Here is a 22,195-nt window from a genome sequence, read left to right as displayed (position 1 = left end):
CAAGGCAGCATGTCTTAGTGGTTGGGTCCATGGTCCTGAATCAGATAGACCCAAGTTTGAGTCTTGGCTCAGCTACTTGTTACATGAATAACCTTGAGCAAGCTATTTCGGAAGCTGCAGGTTCATTATATGTAAAGTAAGGATAATAAACACTAAGTGTAGTGTTCGTCATTCAGTCGTGTCCGACTGTTTGCTACCCCATGTAGGCCACCAGGTTCCTCTGTCCATGGAATTCTCCAGGCAAGAATACTGGAGTGGGCTGCTGTTTCCTTCTCCAGGGATCTTCCCGACCTAGGGATCGAACTCAGGCCTCCTGCACTGCAGGTAGATTCTTTACCATCTGAGCCATCAGGGAAGCCCAATAAGTACTAACATTATTATTATTGGGCTGGAGGGAAAAGACTACTCTGGTTGCTTGCTAGTGGCAAAACTATTTACAATCTGGATGATATTTAATCAGTCCTTACTCTGTGTGAGGTGATGTGCCAAGTGCTTAACATGGATAATTTCATTTAACTCCCCAATAACCCCCATTTTTCAAATAAGGAAGCTGAGATGCAAGTAGTTTATTAACTTGTTCGAGGTCACATCTCCTGACCAGGGGTTTGAATTCAGGTAGTCCTCTGTCTAGAGCAACTCCTCTGAACTAGCATAAGTAAGCTGCTCAAAGCCCAGCTCACTCACAATTCATCCTCTTTAGCACTGAGGGGTAGAAAATTGGGAGCAATACATGAACAGCAAGGAAGGTTTCAACCTACTTCCTTAACCAACTTACCTTCCTGGGTCCCCCCTCTCTCATGCCACCTCCCAACTCCCAAAGAAATATTTCAGGATAGATGCTCACTTGTTACAACACAGTTGAAATGTCAATTGTCAAGAGAAGTGAGGAAAACAAATGGACATGGATCATCCATAAAGGAAACAAGTTCCAAAGTGGGCAGTAACAGGATCAAAGAAGAGAGGAAAAAAGAGAAAACCCTCTATTTTATTAAAAATGAAGCACATGCAGAAAAGAGCATCAATTCCCAAAGAGGGAGAGAGAACATGAAGCCTTGGCAAGAGAGTCCTCTGCAGGTATATCTGAACACCAGAATTCACCAAGAGTTCTAAAATCAACTTCCCTTTCCAATCCACCTACAAATAAATACATAGGGGCTCATGGGACTAGAAATACTATTTCTCCAAACATATGTAGCCAATGTTAGCATTTTTAATTTCCTCCAAAAGCTCCTACCTTTCATGGGAACCCAGGAACGTGCCCACTAATGCCCACTACCTGTTTTTCCAACGGGACAGGGGTTTGGAGGGTCTGGGTAGCCCTGGTCCTCACTGAAGTCCTTAGGAATGTTGTCACCGGTCAACTCTGCTACGATGTTTGGGATGTTGCCAAAGGGACCCAAGTGTTGCAGACCTTCATGAGCTCCACCTGCCAGGAAATCAAAAGTAGATCATTTCAGGGCAATGTTATTCATTTCAACTACTATTTATTCAGGCATACCATACAAGCAAAGTACTGTGTTCTATGCTGTGGAGAGAGAAAAGGAAATACAATAGTTCCTGCCCCTTAGGGGGTTAAAATTTTCATTGTGGAAACAGGCACAAACTGCACAAAGATCATTTCCACTCAGGGTACACTGTATATGTGCTATACTGGACATGTTAAAATACAGTATTTGGAACAGAGTAGAGGGAGAGTTCCATTAGGCTGAGAGGACGGGAGGACTTTTGGACAAGTTGGAGCTTGAGTGGCACTGACACAGAAGGGCTGGGCTTTGCAAGTTGGGCACGGGGCTCAGGGAAGAGAAAAGGGCGCAACTGGCATCCAGATAAAAGAACAGGCTGAATGACAACCAATTACCAGGAGAAGGGAGATGAAGAAAAAAATATTTGACTTTCTCCCATTCTAGATCAACCACTTAAAATTGGGTGTATTTATTTCAATCTTTTCTTACCTGTGCATCTTTTTCTATCCATTTGTTCATTTTTCATTTACTATTAGAGCATGTGGCTGCATGGTCTCTATCCCCCTGAGTATAAATGACCATGTAGTCTTCAATCCAGTGATTCCACCACAACATATTAATCATTCCCCCATTGTGGGATGTTTAGTGTTTCCCAATTTGCTCTTAGGCATTTAATTTTTTCCATATTTTGGATTAGTTTTCCTCAGGAAAGATTCCCAGAAGTCAAATTACTGGGTCAAAGGCTATAAATATTTTTATGACTCTTTATATTATATTGCCAAACTGTTTTCCAGAAAGGAGGTACCAATTTATAAAATATCAACAAAATCTGAGAATTCTATATTTATACATCTTAACCAGTATTGGGTTTTACAAAAATAAAGTTTTATGTTTTCTTTGCTAATTTTAAAGGCTTTTAGAAAAAGTACTGTTTCCTTTTGAATGTCTTTGATTTCTAGCTCAGTCGATTTTTTTCCATGTTTATTTACCCGATTTAATTTCTTTTCTGTGAGTTGTCTGTTTATGCTCTTGGAATTTTAGTGTTTCTCTTATCAACTTTCAAGAACATTTTACATAATAAAGGTATCAAGTCTTTGGCCATTACATTTCCTGCAAACACTTTCCATGTTGTCTGACTGACTTCTGGATATTATATTTGTAATAGTTTGCTAACATACGTTTTTAAAACTTATGTAGGTTCGTTGTTGTTATCCTTCATGATCTCCTCTCACCTTCCAAACTTACAAAACTATTGGCCCTTCACAAAAGTACTATCAGTATTTAGATATTTCAGTTTTCTATTTTTAAAATTAACTCTTTGGTACAGCCACTGTGAAAACACTGTTGAGGTTCCTGAAAAAATGAAAAACAGAACTGCCATGTGATTGAGCAATTCAACTCCTGGGTATTTATCCAAAGAAAATGAAAACACGAATTCAAAAAGATATATGCAGTCCAATATTTACTGCAGCATTATTTACAATAGCCAAGATATGAAAGCAACTGAATGAATCAACAGATGAATGGATAAAGAAGATGTGTGTGTGTATATACGTGTGTATATATATATATATATATATATAGAGAGAGAGAGAGAGAGAGAACGTCAGTCAGTGGAATATTACTCAGCCATATGACAACATAGATGGACCCGGAGGGTATTAAACTAAGTGAAATACTATATGCTCTCACCTATATATGAAATCTCAGAAACAAAACAAATGAAAAAAATAACAGAATAGAAACAGATTCAGATACAGAGAGCAAACTAATCGTTGCCAGAGGGGAATGGGGGTGGCAAGGGGTTGAATGAAAGCAGAGGAAGGGAATCACGCAAACTGCAGTTATAAAATAAGTCAAAGGTATGCAGTATACAGCACACGGAATACAGACAATAGATTATAATAAATTTGTATGGCATGTAATCTATGAAGATATGGAATCACTAGGTTGTGCACCTGAAACTAATATAATATTGCAAGTCAACTATACTTCCAAAAAAAGAAAAAAGCTAACTCTGATATATATATACACTGTGTGTTTTAGGGCATGTAAAATAATTAACCAATTATCCTATCGGCACTTGCTTAGTGATTCTGTCCTTCTCTACATATTCCATCCCTTCAACAAATATTTAGTTGCCCCGTAGATACCAAGCCTGCTCGGAACACCAAGGCACAGCAGTGAATAAGAAATGTAGGTTCATGTTGATTAACTTGCTTTACTTAAATATCCTGCTTGTGCTCCGTCGCTCAGTCATGTCTGACTCTTTGCAACCCTATGGACTGTAGCCTGCTAGGCTCCTCAGTGCGTGGGATTCTCCAGGCAGGAATACTGGAGTGGGTTGCCATTTCCTTCTCTAGGGGATTTTCCCAGCCCTGGGATCGAACTCTGTCTCCTGCATCTCTTGCATTGGAAGGTGGATTCTTTACCTCTGCGCCACCCGGGAAGCCCTTTACTTAAATATAATGTATGTTAATTTCCAGACTCTTCTCTTGCAGCCTTAATATCCTATAAGGCTCAGGAATCTTACTTTTCCAACACTACAGCAGCCATTTCAGGAATGAATTCCTATTTATTAGCTGTATCATGACACAGCTGCCTTGCTGCGTAATCACTATGTACATAGACCTAAACACAAAAGGGAAAATCAAAATGTGCTTGCTTGATGTGCATGAAACTAGAAACAAAATCAGGTAGTTCAGCTGGTAAAGAATTCACCCGCAGTGCAGGAGACCCTGGTTCTATTCCTAGGTCGGGAAAATCCTGTGGACAAGGGATAGACTATCCACTCGTATTCTTGGGGTTCCCTGGTGGCTCAGACAGTAAAGAATCTGCCTGCAACGTGGGAGACCTGGGTTTGAACCCTGGGTTGGAAAGATCCCCTGGAGGAGGGCATGCAACCCACTCCAGTATTCTTGCCTGGAGAATCCCCAGGGACAGAGTAGCCTGGCAGGTTGCAGTCTCTGGGGGTTGCAAAGAGTCAGACACGACTAAAGTGACTAATCACAGCACAGCATAAAGTAACCATACTTTCACCTTCACAGGAAGAATGGTCTTGCCAATGGGTTATGTTACTTAAGTCGAGCTAGGTGAGTCTCCCTTTTCCCCTGGACAAGTTGTGCCAAGGCATAAACCTCTGACACTTGCTTTTTTCCCTCTTTGTTGGTTGAATCAACTCCCATTTAGATCAACACATATTTTTCCTTTGGAAATATTAATATATTCTGTAGGATCATGGCTAGCTCCTAGTGTCCTGGGAATACTATTGTCTCTTTGAAGTCACATTGCATCTTTCTGTCTTAATTTATTATGCTTAACATTTATTCTTTTGGTTTTTTTTTTTTGTTTTGTTTTGTTTTGACCACATAGCATGGCTTGTGGTATCTTAGTTCCCCAACCAGGGATCAAACCCATGCCCCCTGCAGTGGAAGTGCAGAGTCTTAATTCTTAAAAGGTTAATTGTACCTCCTTTAATTCCAAATTCCTCTAGCTTCCAAATATAGACACCATAAAGTAACTGGGTTTTTTGGTTTATGTTTATATTATAGCTCACTGAGTGAGTAGCACACAAAATTTCTGCATTTTTAAAGAAAGGTATTATTTTTGTAAATTTTCCATGTGAGTATTTAAGATGTATTTTTATATAATCCATAAATATAGCCAACATTATTAATCACATTCTTTTATGTCCTTATTCATATTTTATCTATCATAATCTGGTGGCTGTGTCAAAATTTATTACTACCAATAAGTGTCTGTCAGTATCTTTTATTTCTTATTGTTTTTGCTTTAGCATTTTGATGCTATGCTAATTGCTATGTCCAAGAGTATAAATTCATTTTAATTGTCATTAACTGGCAAAATTAACAATTGACAAATCATATCTTGACACATATTTCTGCTATTAGCATTGCCACTTTCATTCGGCTGTTTTGTTTGGTGAACCTTTGATCATTTTATTTTTAAACTTTCTGTATCTCTCTGAAGATTTTTCCAATTCATACTGAGGTGCCTGCCTTCAGAGACATTCTAGAAATTCACATTTATTATCTCACATTAACCCAAGAAAGACCCACAAAAGTTTAAAGAGACAGACCAGTATGCTTGGTATTGATATATCTGAGGCTTTATACCATCTTGGCATTAGAGCCACCTTGGTGATTGCTATAGGGCATGCCTTCTGGTGTGTCAATACATGTCTCAACTTTTGAAAGCACCCTAGGCTTAAGTGCCAGGAATTATCCAACTTGGCTTCAGGGAGATGCATGTCTTAATGCTCCACTAGTAATTAATGAAGGGAGCAAACACGGTTTCCTTTATGGAAGGCCTGCCAAGGCTCTGTTTACCTCTGTGCACCAGAGCCATTAGAATGAATGGCACACTTGTTAGGGAGCAACAGATGTTTAGCACCAGGCAGATATAACACAGGCTCTTTTAAAACTACATTTAATTACATCAAATCAAGAAATACTCACTGAGCAACTATGGGAGTTAGATGGAAATTAAAAAAAAAAAATTCTATCTTTTGCACCTGGATGGGTAGAGGGGAGTTTAGGGAAGAAGGGATACATATATATGTATGGCTGAGTCCCTTTGCTCTTCAACTGGAACTATCACAACATTGTTAATCGACTAGACCACAGTACAAAATAAAAAAAAATTTTTTTTAATGCTATCCTTTGTTCTCCAAGAGCTTGAATTTTATAGATAAGAAAGTGGAAGTGTTAGTTGTTCAGCCGTGTCTGACTCTTTGTGACCCCACGGACTGTAGCCTGCCAGGCTCCTCTGTCCATGGAATTCTCTAGGCCAGAATACTAGAGTTGGTTGCCATTCCCTTGTCCAAGAAATCTTCCCAACCCAGGGATAAAACCTGGGTTGATCAAACCCAGGTCTCCCACATCTCGCAAGCAGATTCTTTACTACCTGAGCCATCAGGGAAGCCGGCCAAGAAAACTAACCACATATAGAAAATAACTAGAAAATTATATACTTGAGTATACAATCAAATGCTAGTTAACTGGTTCAGTATAATGTTTAGATTATGCTGTTCTATTTTGCACCTGAAACCAAGTCAATCAAACTGTTAGGATGCCATGGATACTATCTGATCCATTTGTCTCTAAAAACCAAACGTATTTTAAAATTATTATTCAGTCAGCTTAAAAAAATATTTCTTGAGTATATATGACCATCAAGACATGGACTAGAGGGTCAGTGATGAACCAGGTAAATATGACCCCTGCTCTTACAGAGTTTACAGTTTTGTAAGGGATATATAATGAAACACACATTTAATGATACAAGCGAACTTATTTACAAAACAGAAATAGACTCACACACATGGAAAACAAACTAATAGCTACCAAAAGGGAGAGCAGGAGGAGGGGAGAGATAAATTAGGAATTTGGGATTAACACATACACACTACAATATGTAAAATAGGTAAACCACAAGGACCTACTCTATAGCACAAGAAACTATACTCAATATTTTATAATAACCTGTAATAGAAAGGAATCTGAAAAAGTGTGTGCGTGTGTGTGTGTGTGTGTGTGTGTATACATGCTGCTGCTAAGTTGCTTCAGTTGTGTCTGACTCTGTGCAACCCCAGAGATGGCAGCCCACCAGGCTCCCCCATCCCTGGGATTCTCCAGGCAAGAACATTGGAGTGGGCTGCCATTTCCTTCTCCACTGCATGAAAGTGAAAAGTGAAAGTGAAGTCACTCAGTCGTGTCCGACTCCTAGCAACCCCAGGGACTGCAGCCTACCAGGCTCCTCCATCCATGGGATTTTCCAGGCAAGAGTACTGGAGTGGGGTACCATTGCCTTCTCTGATATATATATATATATATATATAACTGAATCACTTTGCTGTACACTTGAAACTAACACAAGGTTGTAAATTAACTATACCTCAATAAAAAGAGAGGAAATACATTTAAGATGCAGAGTTATGATGTGACAGGGTTACAGTGAGGTGTCACAGGTATGCAGAGAAGCAATATCTAACCTAGATCTACAATGTGAAGGATTGCCTGCAAGAAGCAATGTACCAATGATTATGCTCTGGGCCATAGAAAATACAAATGTGAAAGACAGGATTCCTGCTCCCTACTTAGTTCTTCATTCTAGTTGGTTGTTCAGCACCAAAACAACAAGCCAGTGGTCCATGATAAGATACATTCCTTGATAGTATTCATTATGGTATTATAAATGGTGTGGAAATTCAGGAAATAGGGACCCTTCCAGGAAAACTTCCATGGAAGAGGTGACACTTGAGTTGAAGCAGGAAAAGCAGGATCCATCCTTATTGGTGGTGAAGGAAAAGCCACACGTAGGGCACAGAGGTAGGTGAGAGCAAGGAATATTTGAGCATCTGTGATGAGCACTGCTTGGAAGGGAGGAGCTAGATAGAAGGGGAGACAGCCAATACCAAGCAGAAAATTATGAAGTGATATAATAACAAACAGCAACCAAAGCTGTATGGGAAGAAGAGTGATATAATAATTGGATGTTGTGTAGAGCATTAATTTATCGATAGTTTAAAACCCTCTTTCCCACCAAGGGTGCACATCAGAATCACTTGTGGAATTTTTAAAAATCCCAGCCCTCTACCCCAGATCCACTGTACTCAAGCATCTTTCTGAAGGCCACTGTACAAAGGTAGACTGGAGGGAAGTTAAGAAGGCTTAATAACACACTACTGCTGAGACTCATGGGAGAGGTGACACAGATTGGGGTGGAGCAGCCACAACACGAGCAGAAATAAGAGAAATCTCAAACAGTGCAGAAGGGAGAGATGAGTCAAGAGTCTATGCCCTGCTGACAGGTGAGGAGGGATCTGGCTGCTCACTGCCCAAAAGCCAATAAACATGCCAGGTTGGTGGAAAGGAAAGGTTGCTTCATTTCAGATGCTGGCAACCAGGGGTAGGGGAGAGGGGCGGACATCTGTCCAACGGCCGACTCCCCCCCAGCTAGCAACTAGTGGGGCCAGAGCTTTTACAGACAGAAGGAGGGGGCTACATGCAGAAACAGCACAGTCATCTCTGATCTGACAGTCATCTTCAAATTGGTCATCGGTGCTCTGACCAGTGTCATCTTGATTGCTTCAGGGACAGTTAACCTTCAGTTCCAGGGTCCATTTGTTCCTGTTTCTTTGAGGCCAGCTCCTAGAATTGTAGCAGCTCATGTCCTGGGTACAGTCTGGTCATCGTGTAGTTAACTTCTCCACCTGATGTTTTAGTATCTGTAAGACAGCTCACAGGATATGGCTCAGAATATTATCTACAGCCCTTGAGAAAGAAAGAAAGGTCCTTGACTATGCTGAATGACTACGTTATTATTATTTGGTCTCTGTTGACTGTTTGCCTTTGTTTCTGCAAGTTCTCATTTCTCTGATTAAACTTATCCCTTGACTAAAGTTTTCCACAGACAAAAGGCAGGCAGAGGTCATGGTGGGGGTGGGGTAGCAGGAGGGACCATGGGGGTCCTGCTCTGTTTCACATGAAGTTTCCAAAATCTAGAGGCCCCTTTATTTGGGAAAATAATGCTATTGGTTAAAGATGGGATCTTTCACTACAGCTTTTAAATTATTTCAGGCAATTCATTAATTAATTCTATCCGGTGATGATGCTTTATTTATCTGTTTCCATCATGGCCATATCACTCCATAAATGTCTCTAGAATAGACTGAAAATATTTCATTCTTGCCAAATAAATGTTAAGCCCTTTTGCTTCTATGAACAGCAACTTCAGAATATGACCTTACCTCTTCTTGATACTTTGGGACTATTATTGGGAATATCCGTGACTCTACAATGCTGTAGCAGTGTGTTCTCAGAGCATTAAAATGTATACAGTAATACAACTGTAATAAGTGGTCCCAGCTGTTAGGGCTTTTAAAGTTCTTTGTCTTCTCCTTCTTTGTAAGCTATTAATCCTAGTCATCCTCAATCTTTTTCATAATAAAGTACAATGCATAAATAAATAGTAGGTCTAGGTCCTGCAAGTCTTGTCTTCTAATTTGCTTTATCACACACATATGTGTAACTTGAGGATCCTGTCAAAATGTAGACTCTGATCAAGAAATGAGGGATGGACCTGACACTGCATTTCCAACAAGCCCCCAGGTGATGTTGATGCTATTGCTCCATTAACCATACATTCAGTATCAAGGGCTAGAAAAGGAGAGAGCCAGACTTACTCAAATTAGATGCAAACTAAGAGTAAATTAGCACCGAGAACGTTGGCATGACCATCTTGGTTCGTGGAGTTTGTGACATTCAGTGTGGCCGCTGAGAGGCTTTTTGAAAGTCACTTAAGGTTTCAGATAAGGGAACTATAGCTAGCTGAAGTCCCTTTACAGACAGTTTTATTCCAATTATAGAGGCACTCTCACACATTTCACAAGAAAAGGAGCCCACTGTACCCTTCTTCATTCAAACTAATCCTGTAGGGACTGGAAGCAAAGACCTCGCTCACGAAGCATGAAGGTACGTTCTCGTGGAATAAGCAACGTCCTCTCAGGGAATAAGCGGAGCCCCACGGGTCGCCCCATGATGCAAAAGCTGGGGTCAGAGCGGGATGGTTTTGGTAGAAGTCAAGGTTGGTCAGAAATGAAGACAATAAACAGGGACTGCACCACTCCCCTGCCTTTTTGTAACATTATGGTTTCAATTGTTTCAGACTACTTTAATATCTTTATTAAAAAGTTTTAGTGAGGTCAGTAGGACAAGAGTTACTACTCGTAACTGTGAGCAAGTGAGTCCTGGGAGACCTTTACTTGCTTGCCTAAAGCTGCTCAGCCAGTCAGTGCTATTTGCAGCCTGGGATCCCAGGGCTGTTTCCATGCCCCCATGGGGCCTCAGGCAGCCCATCCGGATCCTTTCCAAAGATTAGCTCGAGAGCAATCATTGGTAGAATGACCTCTCGACATAAGAGAGGCCTCTCTCATATTTTCTATCTCACTCTGAGGCTCCAGAGTGTCAGCGACCAGTGGGGGTCGACACCCTACTCGAGCCAGGCACCAGCAGAATGACTCTGAGATGGGGCGCCAGCCACGGGCCTCACCATTGTGGTTCCTGCGTGTCTGAGTGCCAGCCTCATGCCAGAAGGTTTAGAGCATCCAGACACAGCCCCTGCCCTGCAGACTCTGCTTTGCAATCTGGTAACACCCTGACAAGCTCGCGGCCAGCAGTCTCACCCGCAGCCCCATGCTGGGGCCCCTGGGGAGCCATGCGACTGGGCAATAAAGGAGAATTGTGGTGGGGCAGCCTGGTGCCAAGGAGCCAGTCACCCACCTCATAAAGAGGGAGTTCCGTGAGGAGAGTCTGGCAGGCAGCGGGCACACTCGCCTGAATACCAGCCATTCAGCTGAAGGGAAGGCATCCAGCAGTTTTCACTTATGTTACCACAAACAGCAGACGCTAAAAATACACTGCGGTCTGGGCCTTCATTCCTCCGCGTGTCTCCATACATCATTTATAAAGCAATGACCAGCTTTCCTTTTGTTCACAGTCTGGGAGACTGAAGCAGTCAGGTGATTCCAATGAGTGTAGCCCTCCTTTGTTTTCCCTTCAAAGGTACAAAGGAGGGGGCAGCAGAGAAAGAGGAAAGAAAGTGGAGACAACAAAGGCCCCGGTGGGGCTGACATTTTTGAGGTGTGCGTGCTCAGTCGTGTCTGACTCTTTGCAACCCTATGGTTTGTGGCCCGCCAGGCTCCTCTGTCCATGGGACTTCCCAGGCAAGAATACTGAAATGGGTTGCCACTTCCTCCTCCAGGGGATCTTCCCCACCCAGGGATGGAACTTACCTCTCCTGCACTTGCAGGTGGATTCTTTACCACTGAGCCACCTGGGCATTCTCCCCCAGGGGCTGAGGAAGAAGGTAAAGTGAGGCGGGCAGGGTGCCTGAGAGTGGTTTCTGAGGCTGCAGAGCAGGTGTGGACCCTTTGACAGGGCAGCACCGGCTGGACGTGAGGGGACACAGGGGGCCTTAATGAGGAAGGGCTGGCTGGCCCTGAAGGTTTGTGGTGTTTACCTCACAACCTGTAAACACACACACTTTTACAAAAAGTGCCATCCCCTCTCAACTTGGAGGACCCTAGGCAGGCCTTGGGGATGTGGCGGGCTTGGTTCCAGACCACCGCTATCAAGTAAATATCACAATGAAGCCAGTCACACAAATGTTTTGGTTTCCCAGTGCATATAAAAGTGATGTTCACACCGTACTGTAGTCTATTAGGTGTGCAAAGCATATGTTTAAAAAAACAATGTACATACCTTCATTAGGAAGATACATACATTCTTACCATGTATCACGGATCTTCTCTGCTGTGTATCTGAAACTATCACCACATTGTTAGCCAGCTATACTCCAATACAAAATTGAAATTAAAAAAAAAAAAAAAACTGGTATCAGGGCTGCTGCTGCTAAGTTGCTTCAGTTGTGTCCGACTCTGTGCGACCCCATACATGGCAGCCCACCAGGCTCCCCCGTCCCTGGGATTCTTCAGGCAAGAACACTGGAGTGGGTATCAGGGCACACTTGAAAAAAAGAAAGACACATTTTTGTTAGAAAATGCCAACCATCATCAGAGCCTTCAGAAAGTCATAGTGGTCACAAAGATCACTGTAATAAATATGATAATGAAAAAGCTTCTAGTAGTGTGAATCCAGTATTCTTGGGATTTCCTTGTGTTTAGCTGGTAGAGAATCCACCTGCAATGGAGAAGACCTGGGTTTGATCCCTGGGTTGGGAAGATCCCCTGGAGAAGGGAAAAGCTACCCACTCCAGGATTCTGGCCTGGAGAATCGAATGGACTATAGAGTCGGACACGACTGAGCGACTTTCACTTTCCCTTTCAGTGTGACAGTCAAGAAAAGAGCAAATGCTGTTGGGAAAATGGTGCTGATCAGCTTGTTCAATGCAGGGTTGCTACAAACCTTCAATTTGTTTTAAAAAAAAAAAAGTAAAACGAAACCCTGCATCGTTTGTGCAGAGCAATAAAGTGAGAATGCCTATAATCTGTCACCTCCTATACAATCATGCCTGAGTTTCTCAGCATAGCATTCAGGCAGTTTCAATGCACAGGACTGTCTGTACTGGAGCAAACAGTAGAAGCAAGGAGGAAGGGCTGGAAAGAAACAACTTAGCCCTTATTAAAGAGGGAAAACACCTGAAAGAAATAGCCAACTTAAGGGGTGGGATTTTTAAAATTTTTAATGTCTAACCTTTGTTTCTTCTTCCTTCAAACCCAGTAATTTCAGTGGGCTCAAAGGAAGAAATGAAAATGATTAAGAGTAGTTTCTGCAGACTCACATAGAGGCATGGAGAACAGACTTGCGGTTGCCAAGGGGGAGAGCAGTAGGGGAGAGAAGAACTGGGAGTCTGGGGTTAGCAGATGCAAGCTATTATATATAGGAAGGATAAACAACAAGGTCCTACTGTATACCACAGAGAACTATACCCAATATCCTATGAGAAAACCAAAATGGAAAAGAATATGGAAAAGAAAATAGATTTATATGCATAACTGAATCACTTTGCTGTACAAAAATTAATATAATATTGATTTATAATATTTACTGTATTTATTTACACTTCAATAGCACCCCACTCCAGTACTCTTGCCTGGAAAATCCCATGGACGGAGGAGCCTGGAGGGTTGCAGTCCATGGGGTCGCTAAGAGTCGGACACGACTGAGCGACTTCACTTTCACTTTTCACTTTCATGCATTGGAGAAGGAAATGGCAACCCACTCCAGTGTTCTTGCCTGAAGAATCCCAGGGACGGGGGAGCCTGGTGGGCTGCCGTCTATGGGGTTGCACAGAGTTGGACACGACTGAAGTGACTTAGCAGCATTTACACTTCAATACATTTTTTAAAAAGTAGTTTCTGTACATATCCATTCTCAAAATTAACTCTGTGCATTAAAGCCTTTTTTGCCTTGATTCCTGGTGAGAAATGAGAGTCCTAAAGGTCAAATGTAGTTGTGAAAAGCAACTAATTTTCATTTACTGAGGATCCACAGACAAGCCTGGGTAAAGAATATGCCTGCAATGCAGGAGACAGAGGAGATGCAGCTTCAGTCCCTGGGTTGGAAAGATCCCCTGGAGAAGGAAATGACAACCCCATTCAGTATTCTTGCCTGAAAGATCCCATAATCAGAGGGGACTGGTGGGCTACAGTCCATGGGGTTGCACGAGTTGCACACGACTGAGCGACTAGGCCGGAGAAGGCAATGGCACCCCACTCCAGTACACTTGCCTGGAAAATCCCATGGACTGAGGAGCCTTGGTAGACTGTAGTCCATGGGGTCGCAAAGAGTCAGACATGATTGAGTGACTTCCGTTTCACTTTCACTTTCATGCATTGGAGAAGGAAATGGCAACCCACTCCAGTGTTCTTGCCTGGAGAATCCCAGGGATGGAGGAGCCTGGTGGGCTGCCGTCTATGGGGTCTCACAGAGTCGGACACGACTGAAGCGACTTAGCAGCAGCTGCAGCAGAGCGACTAGGCACACATGCACACAAAGAGAGCACCTGATATATTAAGAAACTTTATAGCTTCCCTTTGTTCAGGTTCAAATCCACATGTTGTCAGGCATCTGATGATATCCCAAACCCTTTTTAACTTGGGCATAAGATGCTAAATGCATAACTAAGTGCCTGGAATGTAATGAGCACTCAATAAATGTAAACTTCTTCCATTATCCAATCAATATTTCCTAATAGCACAATTAACAGAGGCCAGATTCACGATCCTACATATTTTTCATTCTGATGCCCACAGTTCTGTACCTGGGGCAGTTAGCAACAAGGGCTCAAAAACAGCTGAACTCTTTATTAACAGTAGTGCATCCTCGTTCACTGAAAACTAAAAAAGTAATGCTTGAACTCATTTCACTCATTGTTTTCAAGCACACCGCCCCCTCCCCAACCAGGCAGCATCAACTCTTTATCAAGGATTTGCTATCCGGTTATAGGAAACAAAACATGTCCACATAAATACACACCTAATATAAGTGCCAGTTTCATGGAACCGACCATGAGCACTGTGGGAGAAAAGAAAGACTCACCCTAGGATGAGAAAATAGCCTCTAATCATGTACAATTAGTGAGGGATGCTATGTCTTCAATTCTCCTCCCTAGTAATGGAATTCAGTTTAAGCTGTTTAGAATGGTGAGGACTTATGTTGCAATATTCACATTCTCTAAACTCATGACAAGTGACCCCAAAGCACACAACATTTGGTAATTGAGAAAAACAAAGGAATGATTCTATCTATGCTGAATTGGCTTATTCATTGATTTGCCCCAGGGCAGGGGGCTAGTCCAGGCGGCTTGCTAAAGCTATCCTAATGTTCTGAGTGTGAGCCTGGTTCCTCAACAGGGACTTCCCCACGTAGCCAGCGTCCCTGGAAAATGCACTCCATTTTGCTGGCATCATCCTATATGTGCCGGAGAGATTTGAATTGAGTCTCGCCTGCTGGCAAGGAAGCAAAAATAGAACTCACTGTTCAGATATTTTGTCTTGAAAGGCATTTGTTTTCATTCCTTTTCTTTCTTCTGCTTGCTCCCTCATCCTAGGAGCTAAGAATCTCAGGTTCCTTTGGGACCAAAGGCAACATTATCAGCATCTACTCGGAGGCACGCAAACAGTGAAGGCAGAAACTCGGAGTCGAAATGTAGCGCATTTGTAGCTTTCACATGTCCATATGGTCCCAATTTAGGATCACAAGCAGAGTTGTTTATTTTAGAAAAGCTTTTTAGTTCACTTTTAAGGTATTTTGCTTAGGCATTGCTTGCTTTTCAAAAGGAGAAAATGTGTATTTTTTTCCAAAGCGGTGTTTGTTTTGGCTGTTTACTCATTTGCAAAAGTTCAAATTCTATTCTGTGAATTTAACTCATTTGCCTGCAGCTGCCACAAGCCCCGCCCCTTCCCAACATGTACACCTCAAACCCCAAATTAAAGTAAAATGCATTAATTTGAAAATGAGGCATTTTCAGGATAGCTGTGAATTTTGTGGGTTTTGAAAAAATCGTTTTAACAGGTAATTTACATTGTAGCATTTCCAGTCCCTTCGTGTAAATTTATTTGCTGCCTGAAATGAAGTCTCTATTTAGCAATTTGTATGGAGACCAGGTATGTTTTTGTACTGAGGTTAGAGCCAATTTGGGGTCATTTAAAACCTGTAGTCTGTGATTCTTGCTGAAATTATGTGACTTGATTGGGAGGTAGTGGAGCTTAAGTTAAGGTATCAACTAATGTTGAAAAAATAATGGGACATATAAGCAAAACTGGTCCCATCACTTCATGGCAAATAGATGGAGCAAAAGTGGAAACAGTGACAGATTTTCTTTTCTCAGGATTCAAAATCACAGCAGATGGTGACTGCAGCCACAAAATTAAGATACTTGCTCCTTGGAAGAAAAGCTATGACAAATCTAGACAGTGTATTACAAAGCAGAGACATCACTTTGCCGACAATGGTCCATATAGTCAAAGCTATGATTTTTCTAGGAATCATGTATGGATTTGAGAGTTGGACCATAAAGAAGGCTGAGCACTGAAGATTTGATGCTTTCAAATTGTTCTCTTGAAGACTCTTGAAGAGTCCCTTGGACTGCAAAGAGATCAAATCAGTCAATCCTAAAGGAAATCAACCCTCAATATTCACTGGAAAGACTGATGCTGAAGCTGACGCTATAATATTTTGGCCACCTGATGCAAAGAGCCGACTCATTGGAAAAGACCCTGATGCTGGGAAAGATTGAGGCCAGGAGAAGAAGGGGGTGAAAAAGGATGAGATGATGGACATGAGTTTGAGCAAACTCTGGTAAATAGTGAAGGACAGGGAAGCCTGGGGTGCTGCAGTCCATGGGGTTGCAGAGTTGGACATGACTTAGCGACTGAACAATAACAACACAAAATTGGGGTAGGGATGGGTATTAGGTGAGGATATTGGTTTAAAAAAAAAAGGCAAACTATGAACTTGGAGCCTCCAGCACCTGGTTCCACCTAGAGTCCTGTTGTCTCCAGTTACTCAAAGCTCCCAACTACATCTTCCTTTCTGAAACTTCACTTACTGAAGACATCCTCTGTCCAAAATCCAGGCCCCACATCTCCGTTCTCAGTGATGTGACAAGTCCTGGGTGTCATTCCTGTGGGTGAGGGTCTCTAATGAGTATGAATTAACACATGGTATTCTGCTCCAGTATAATATCTTTGCACATTATAGAATTCCTGGGGTAATTATTTTAACTGAAGTTCATGACTTCACTAACAGGAGTCCCCGGCCCCCTGGGGTACCAGCCAAAGAAACAAGCAGGCTACGTCAGGTTCTCAGGTCAGGAGAAAGGGCAATGGCAGTGATGATCCAGGTAGGCAGGCAAAAATCAATGTAAGGAAGACCTCAGAGGCCAAACCAGAACCAAGGAAATGGCTACAACATTCACAGTTAGAGACTGAGCATCCAAGGAAATAGCTTCCAACACAAAAGAAAATAAGGGATGTCTGAAAGTGAAGTGAAAGTGTTATTCATTCAGTCATGTCCAACTCTTTGGGACCCTATGAACCGTAGCCCACCAGGCTCCTCTGTCCATGGAATCCTCCAGGCAAGAATACTGGAGTGGGTTGCCATTTTCTTCTCCAGGGGATCTTCCCCACCCAGGGATCGAACCTGGGTCTCCTACCTTGCAGGCAAATTCTTTACCGTCTAAGCCATCAGGGAAGGATGTCTGCAGAAGCATAAAATAGGGAAGCACTGAATGGGTGAGCCAATAGGTGAAATCAACAGCAAGTCCTCATGATCATGGAGGTGGTCCTCTGCCCCGGACTTTAGCTCTTTGATAAAGTTTGAGTGTTACAGGGGGAGCAGGCCACTGGGAACACACTGAGAAGGAAGTGTGAATAAGGGGCAGCAGAGACCATGATGGGTCCATTCTGAATGGGATGGAGATGGGAGAGGTGATAGGGCTTGGCACTCCACTTGCTTGGAGTCGTCAACTTTCTGAGGTTCTGCACTGGCCAGAGGAGCAGCAACCTGGCTCAGGAATCTAATCATTTCATATGTCAGCCCCCTTGTCAGTAGATTAAGACAAAGGAACTGAATTGGGGTCAGAGAAGGCTTTTGGGCCATGACAAAGAACACTCCCACTTAGTCTTACTAATTGGTACCTGCATGATATAGTCCCTATTTCCCTTTCTCCATCCAAAGCTGCCGTAAGTAACTAAGCATTTTTATAAAGAGCTAGCATAAGCATTTGTTTTGGACAAACAGTGATCTCTTCGCAGGACATTCTTTTCTGAGTTTCTAAGCAGCTGTTACCTTTTTTCTTTCTTTTTATTGTTTCTGAATTCTAACCTCAGGAGGAGAGGGCAGGTGGTATGTGTGTTGGAGGAAGGAGGGGCACTTGGACTAAATCTCCTGCAAACGTTTGGTATATAGTGTTTCTGGTCTGTAGTCTTCCTATCTCACACAAATATTCCCAACTTATTCCTTTTGTATCCATGTAATCTCTTCCTGGCAATAGTTAAGAATGAAACCACATCCTCACATACTGCTGATGGGAATGTATCAATACCAGGAGGCAGCTGCTTTGGGAAACAATCTGGCAGCTTCTCAAACAGTTCCACAGAGCTATCCTATGACCCAACTGTTCCAGGTCTAGGTATTGATATATACCCAACAGAAATGAAAACATATTCCCCCCACAAAAGCTTGTACTCAATGTTCAGAGAGACGTTAATCCATAATAGCAAAAAAATAGAAATTTAAACTGTCAATTTAAAAAATAATATGACAACATCAAAACCAGTAAAAAATGCTTAGCTACTTATTCTATCTTCATTACTTAGTATAAACTAAGTGCCAAGTGCCATACCCAGAGCTAGGGCCCCCTGGCATGCTGGAGGAGACATGAAGTTGATTGTCACAAAGTGTGTGGAAATGGAAGCAGCTCCCACCACGGCGGACAGAAGAGAGACACGAGCCATGCAACACTGAAATCATAGATCACAAGTTCCTTCTGAACCTTAGAAACGGCAGTCTTTCTTACCCACACATGGTCCCAAGAGTGAAGAAAGCATAATTCAAATTCATTCATAAACCCAGACTTACATTTTAAAACAGCCTTAAAAAACAATTTAAAAAATTTTGAAATGGCTTCAACCTCCCCACCCACTCTAAAACCAAAATTTTAACTAGAACTACTGATGAGAAACAAATTTCATAGCCCCTCCTTTACTTGCAATAGTAGATAGCAGTGCTATCCTACAGAAATATGATGAAAGCTACATAGTTAATTTTAAATTGTCTAGTAGCCTTATTTCAAAAAATAAAGAACAGATGAAGTTTAATTTTAAAAAATGTATCCCAATAAATGCAAATTGCTATCATTTCATAAATAAGGGCTGATGAGATATTTTGCATTCTTTTATTTATTTATGGTATTGCCTTCAAAATCTGGTGTGTGGCTTATATTTAGAGTACATCGCAATTCAAACCAGGCATCCATCAAGTGTGTGGCAGCCACCCGTGGCTGGGGTCTACGTGGACAGCTCAAGTTAGAGGAGGTGAGGTATGCTGTGCAAAAGTAGGGGCCCTGCAGTCTGCCTACCTGAGTTTGAATCTTGGTTCCATCATACTACTGTATGACTTCATCTATAAAATGTGGATACAAATTATGTTGATTTTAAGAGGTTGGTATGAGGATAAAATAAAAAAGGATGGGGGGAAGGGATAGTTATGGAGTTTGGGATGGACATGTACACATCGTTATATTTAGAATTGAGCTCTGCTCAATGTTATGTGGCAGCCTGGATGGGAGGGGAGTTGAGGGGAGAATGGATACATGTGTGTGTGTGGCTGAGTCTCTTTGCTGTATACCTGAAACTGTCATAACATTGCTAATCAGCTACACCCCAATACAAAATAAAAAGTTTAAAAAATAAGATAATAGGATAATGAAATGCATAAATAACATAAATGAATAAATGAAAATAATAAAAAACTTTAAAATTAAACATATTTTTTAAAAGTAGTAAAATAAAATAATAAAGTAAAAAAATATAAAAATAAAATAGACCTTGTAAAGTTTTTGCAGGATCCCGGCAAATGTTAAGTGGTTGTCATTTTATAATGCATGCACGCCATACTTTAAAACTTATGTGATCCTGGACAAGATAGCTTTACCTTTTAAAATATTCATTTTCCTTTGCTGTAAAACGGGGTGATAGTAATGCTTCATTAAGACGATTAACAGGTACAAACATAGGACTTAATAAACGCTCGTGTCTTTCCCCTTGGCTTCAGGTGTCGCCAAACAGAGAAACAGCCAAAAGCCCAACAGAACAGCAGCAGAGGTAACTGGCAGACTCGGTCGTCACAAGGGAACTGCAGGAAAACATCCAGATGGCTCCAACCTACCTCGGGCAGTTTGAGAGGGCCCACAAGACGCGTTTCTTTTGTAGTGCCTGTACTAGAAGCCATCTGACAGCAAGCAGGCTCGCTGTTTCCTATGCTGATGGAGGATGGAGTTTCACCTTCTGTGCTGTGTCCCTATGTATGCCCAATTCAATAGACGGCCATTCAGTATTTTAAAGTTACAGCCTTGATTTGATTCTCTTGGTGTTAATAAGAAGAAAAACAAATAAACTATTCGTGTGTTATAAAATTCAAAATCTCTAATGGTAATGGCTTTGACTGCTTTCCTATTCTGGGGTTTGTTTTTTTCATATTTAATGGCTTATACAAGATTTTGAGAAGGAAAACTTAAAAATTTTAATTAGAACCATATCCTAAATATCCTTCTGCTCCTCTGCATATTTGTTTATTTTTTCTTAGGATTGATTTGTTAAGAGTTTTGGAATTACCAGAGAAGAGCTTTTGAGGATGTTTGAAATCCATGATTCAAAACAGGGAGGGTCCCAAGAGTGATGGGATTGCTTATGACACCAGAAGGATCCAGCCATTCCTCAACCCAGGGGCTCAGAACCTTCCACCCTGCACTTCAAAATGTTGTAACTCCTCCCAAGGTTTTAATGTCCCTTCATGCTTTAACGTTCCAGAAGGCTTTTTTTTTTTTAATAATAAAACTGCCACGAGAATCACAGCGAGCTTTAGGTGACACCAAGGACTCAGCCATTCCTCCCACCAATAGAAAGGGAAATTCACTAAGATGTGAACAGTGCTTGATTTTTACCTAAAGGGACTCACATCTCTGACTCCCCATTTCTCCAGGGAAATCAATAAAACTAAGGGTAACAATTAAAAAATGAAATAAAACAAACATCACAAAACACCCTCCACTGACCTAGGCCCCCTCTTGACCCAGACTTATCTCTATCACCATGTTCTTTCTCTCAGAAAGTGGCAAAACCCACACCTTTAAAAAAATACAGGAGTTAATGCTGATATGATCAATTAAATAAACAGAATTGAGTACAGATGTCTTACCAAAGGGCTTCCCAGGTGGCACTAGAGGTAAAGAACCCATCTGCCAATGCAGGAGACATAAGAGATACTGAGGAGGGCATAACAAACCACTCCAGTATTCTTGCTTGAAGAATCCCATGAGCAGAGAAGCCTGGCAGGCTACCACCCATAGGGTCACACAGAGTCAGACAGGACTGAAGTGACTTAGCATGCATGCACTTCTTACCAAAGTGGAAATAAATATCCTGAGAATCTTCACAGAGATTTTTCAGGATACTCATGTTATTCTAACAATCTCAATGGCATCAGGCACGTTTTAGGGAAAGAGGACCCTGATGGATGAATGTACTTTTAATTCATTTGAAGACAATACTTTTAGATTTAAGGGACTTTGCAGTGGCTTGGGAAGGGGTGCCCAACCACAGAGATGTCATTTAAATCATGAAAAGGTTTTCATTCAAAAACCCCAAGAGTTTCACTCATATTGATGTCCATTCCCCATATAATGGAGGGAGAGGAATGACTATGAAAGGAAGAAGGCTCTCTGAGACTAAAATTGGAGACACAAATAGAGGCTGAGATCCCTTAGGCATCCATCCCTGGCCCAGCCCACGGTTGGGAAGAAAGAGTGGTCTCGGGATTTATTATTATATACTTTGGAACTGCATATCCTGAGACTGTGGTCTCCTTACTGTACTTACTCCTTACTTACTGTGAAGTGAAGTGAAGTGAAGTCACTCAGTCGTGTCTGACTCTTTGCGACCCCACACGCTGTAGCCTACTAGGCTTCTCCATCCATGGGATTTTCCAGGCAAGAGTACTGGAATGGGTTGCCATTTCCTTCTCCAGGGGATCTTCCTGACCCAGGGATTGAACCCAGGTCTCCTGCATTGCAAGTAGACGCTTTACCGTCTGAGCCACCAGGGAAGTTCCCGTTACTTACTGTACTTACTCCTTACTGTAGCCTCTGTCCCCTTCAGTATTCTTTTTTTTTTTTTTTAAATTTGGCCACACAGCTTGTAGGATCTCATTTCCCTGACCAGGGATTGAACCCAGGCCACAGCAGTAAAAGCCCAGAATCCCAACCACTAGGCAACCAGGGAATTCGCGCCCTTCAGTATTCTTTATGTACAGCAGCTACTCAAGACATATTTGTTGATAGAATGGCCTCCATTTTGTGAGACTGGTGTAACTAAGTGGTTCGAAGCAGGATATGTGTTATTATACAAATAAAAAAATTCTAGCAGGACACACATGACCAGGGATCTTGCTATAACTGTCCCTAGAGGT

At 41.9% G+C, this 22,195-nt stretch overlaps 1 protein-coding gene and 1 long non-coding RNA gene across 5 annotated transcripts in view; both read right to left on the bottom strand.

Moving 5' to 3' along the window:
• The window catches only part of SCG5 (secretogranin V), a 56,971-nt gene that overhangs the window by 16,293 nt on the left and 18,483 nt on the right, over positions 1-22,195 (bottom strand). For all 4 annotated transcript variants that reach the window (XM_044925238.2, XM_025295964.3, XM_006048188.4 and 1 more), the window contains exon 3: positions 1,277-1,426. In XM_044925238.2, the coding sequence (XP_044781173.1) occupies positions 1,277-1,426 (150 nt within the window). The remainder of the gene's footprint in view (positions 1-1,276; positions 1,427-22,195) is intronic.
• On the bottom strand, positions 8,012-15,224 carry LOC123328118. The gene is made up of 2 exons (XR_006542914.2): positions 14,984-15,224; positions 8,012-8,712 (listed from the first exon to the last, which is right to left on the bottom strand). It is a non-coding gene; the product is annotated as an uncharacterized LOC123328118 (long non-coding RNA).

This window comes from Bubalus bubalis, chromosome 11, assembly GCF_019923935.1.
Source record: "Bubalus bubalis isolate 160015118507 breed Murrah chromosome 11, NDDB_SH_1, whole genome shotgun sequence".
NCBI lineage: Eukaryota > Metazoa > Chordata > Mammalia > Artiodactyla > Bovidae > Bubalus > Bubalus bubalis.
The sequence above is the reverse complement of the archived record's forward strand: the minus strand, read 5'-3'. Positions and strand labels throughout refer to the sequence as shown.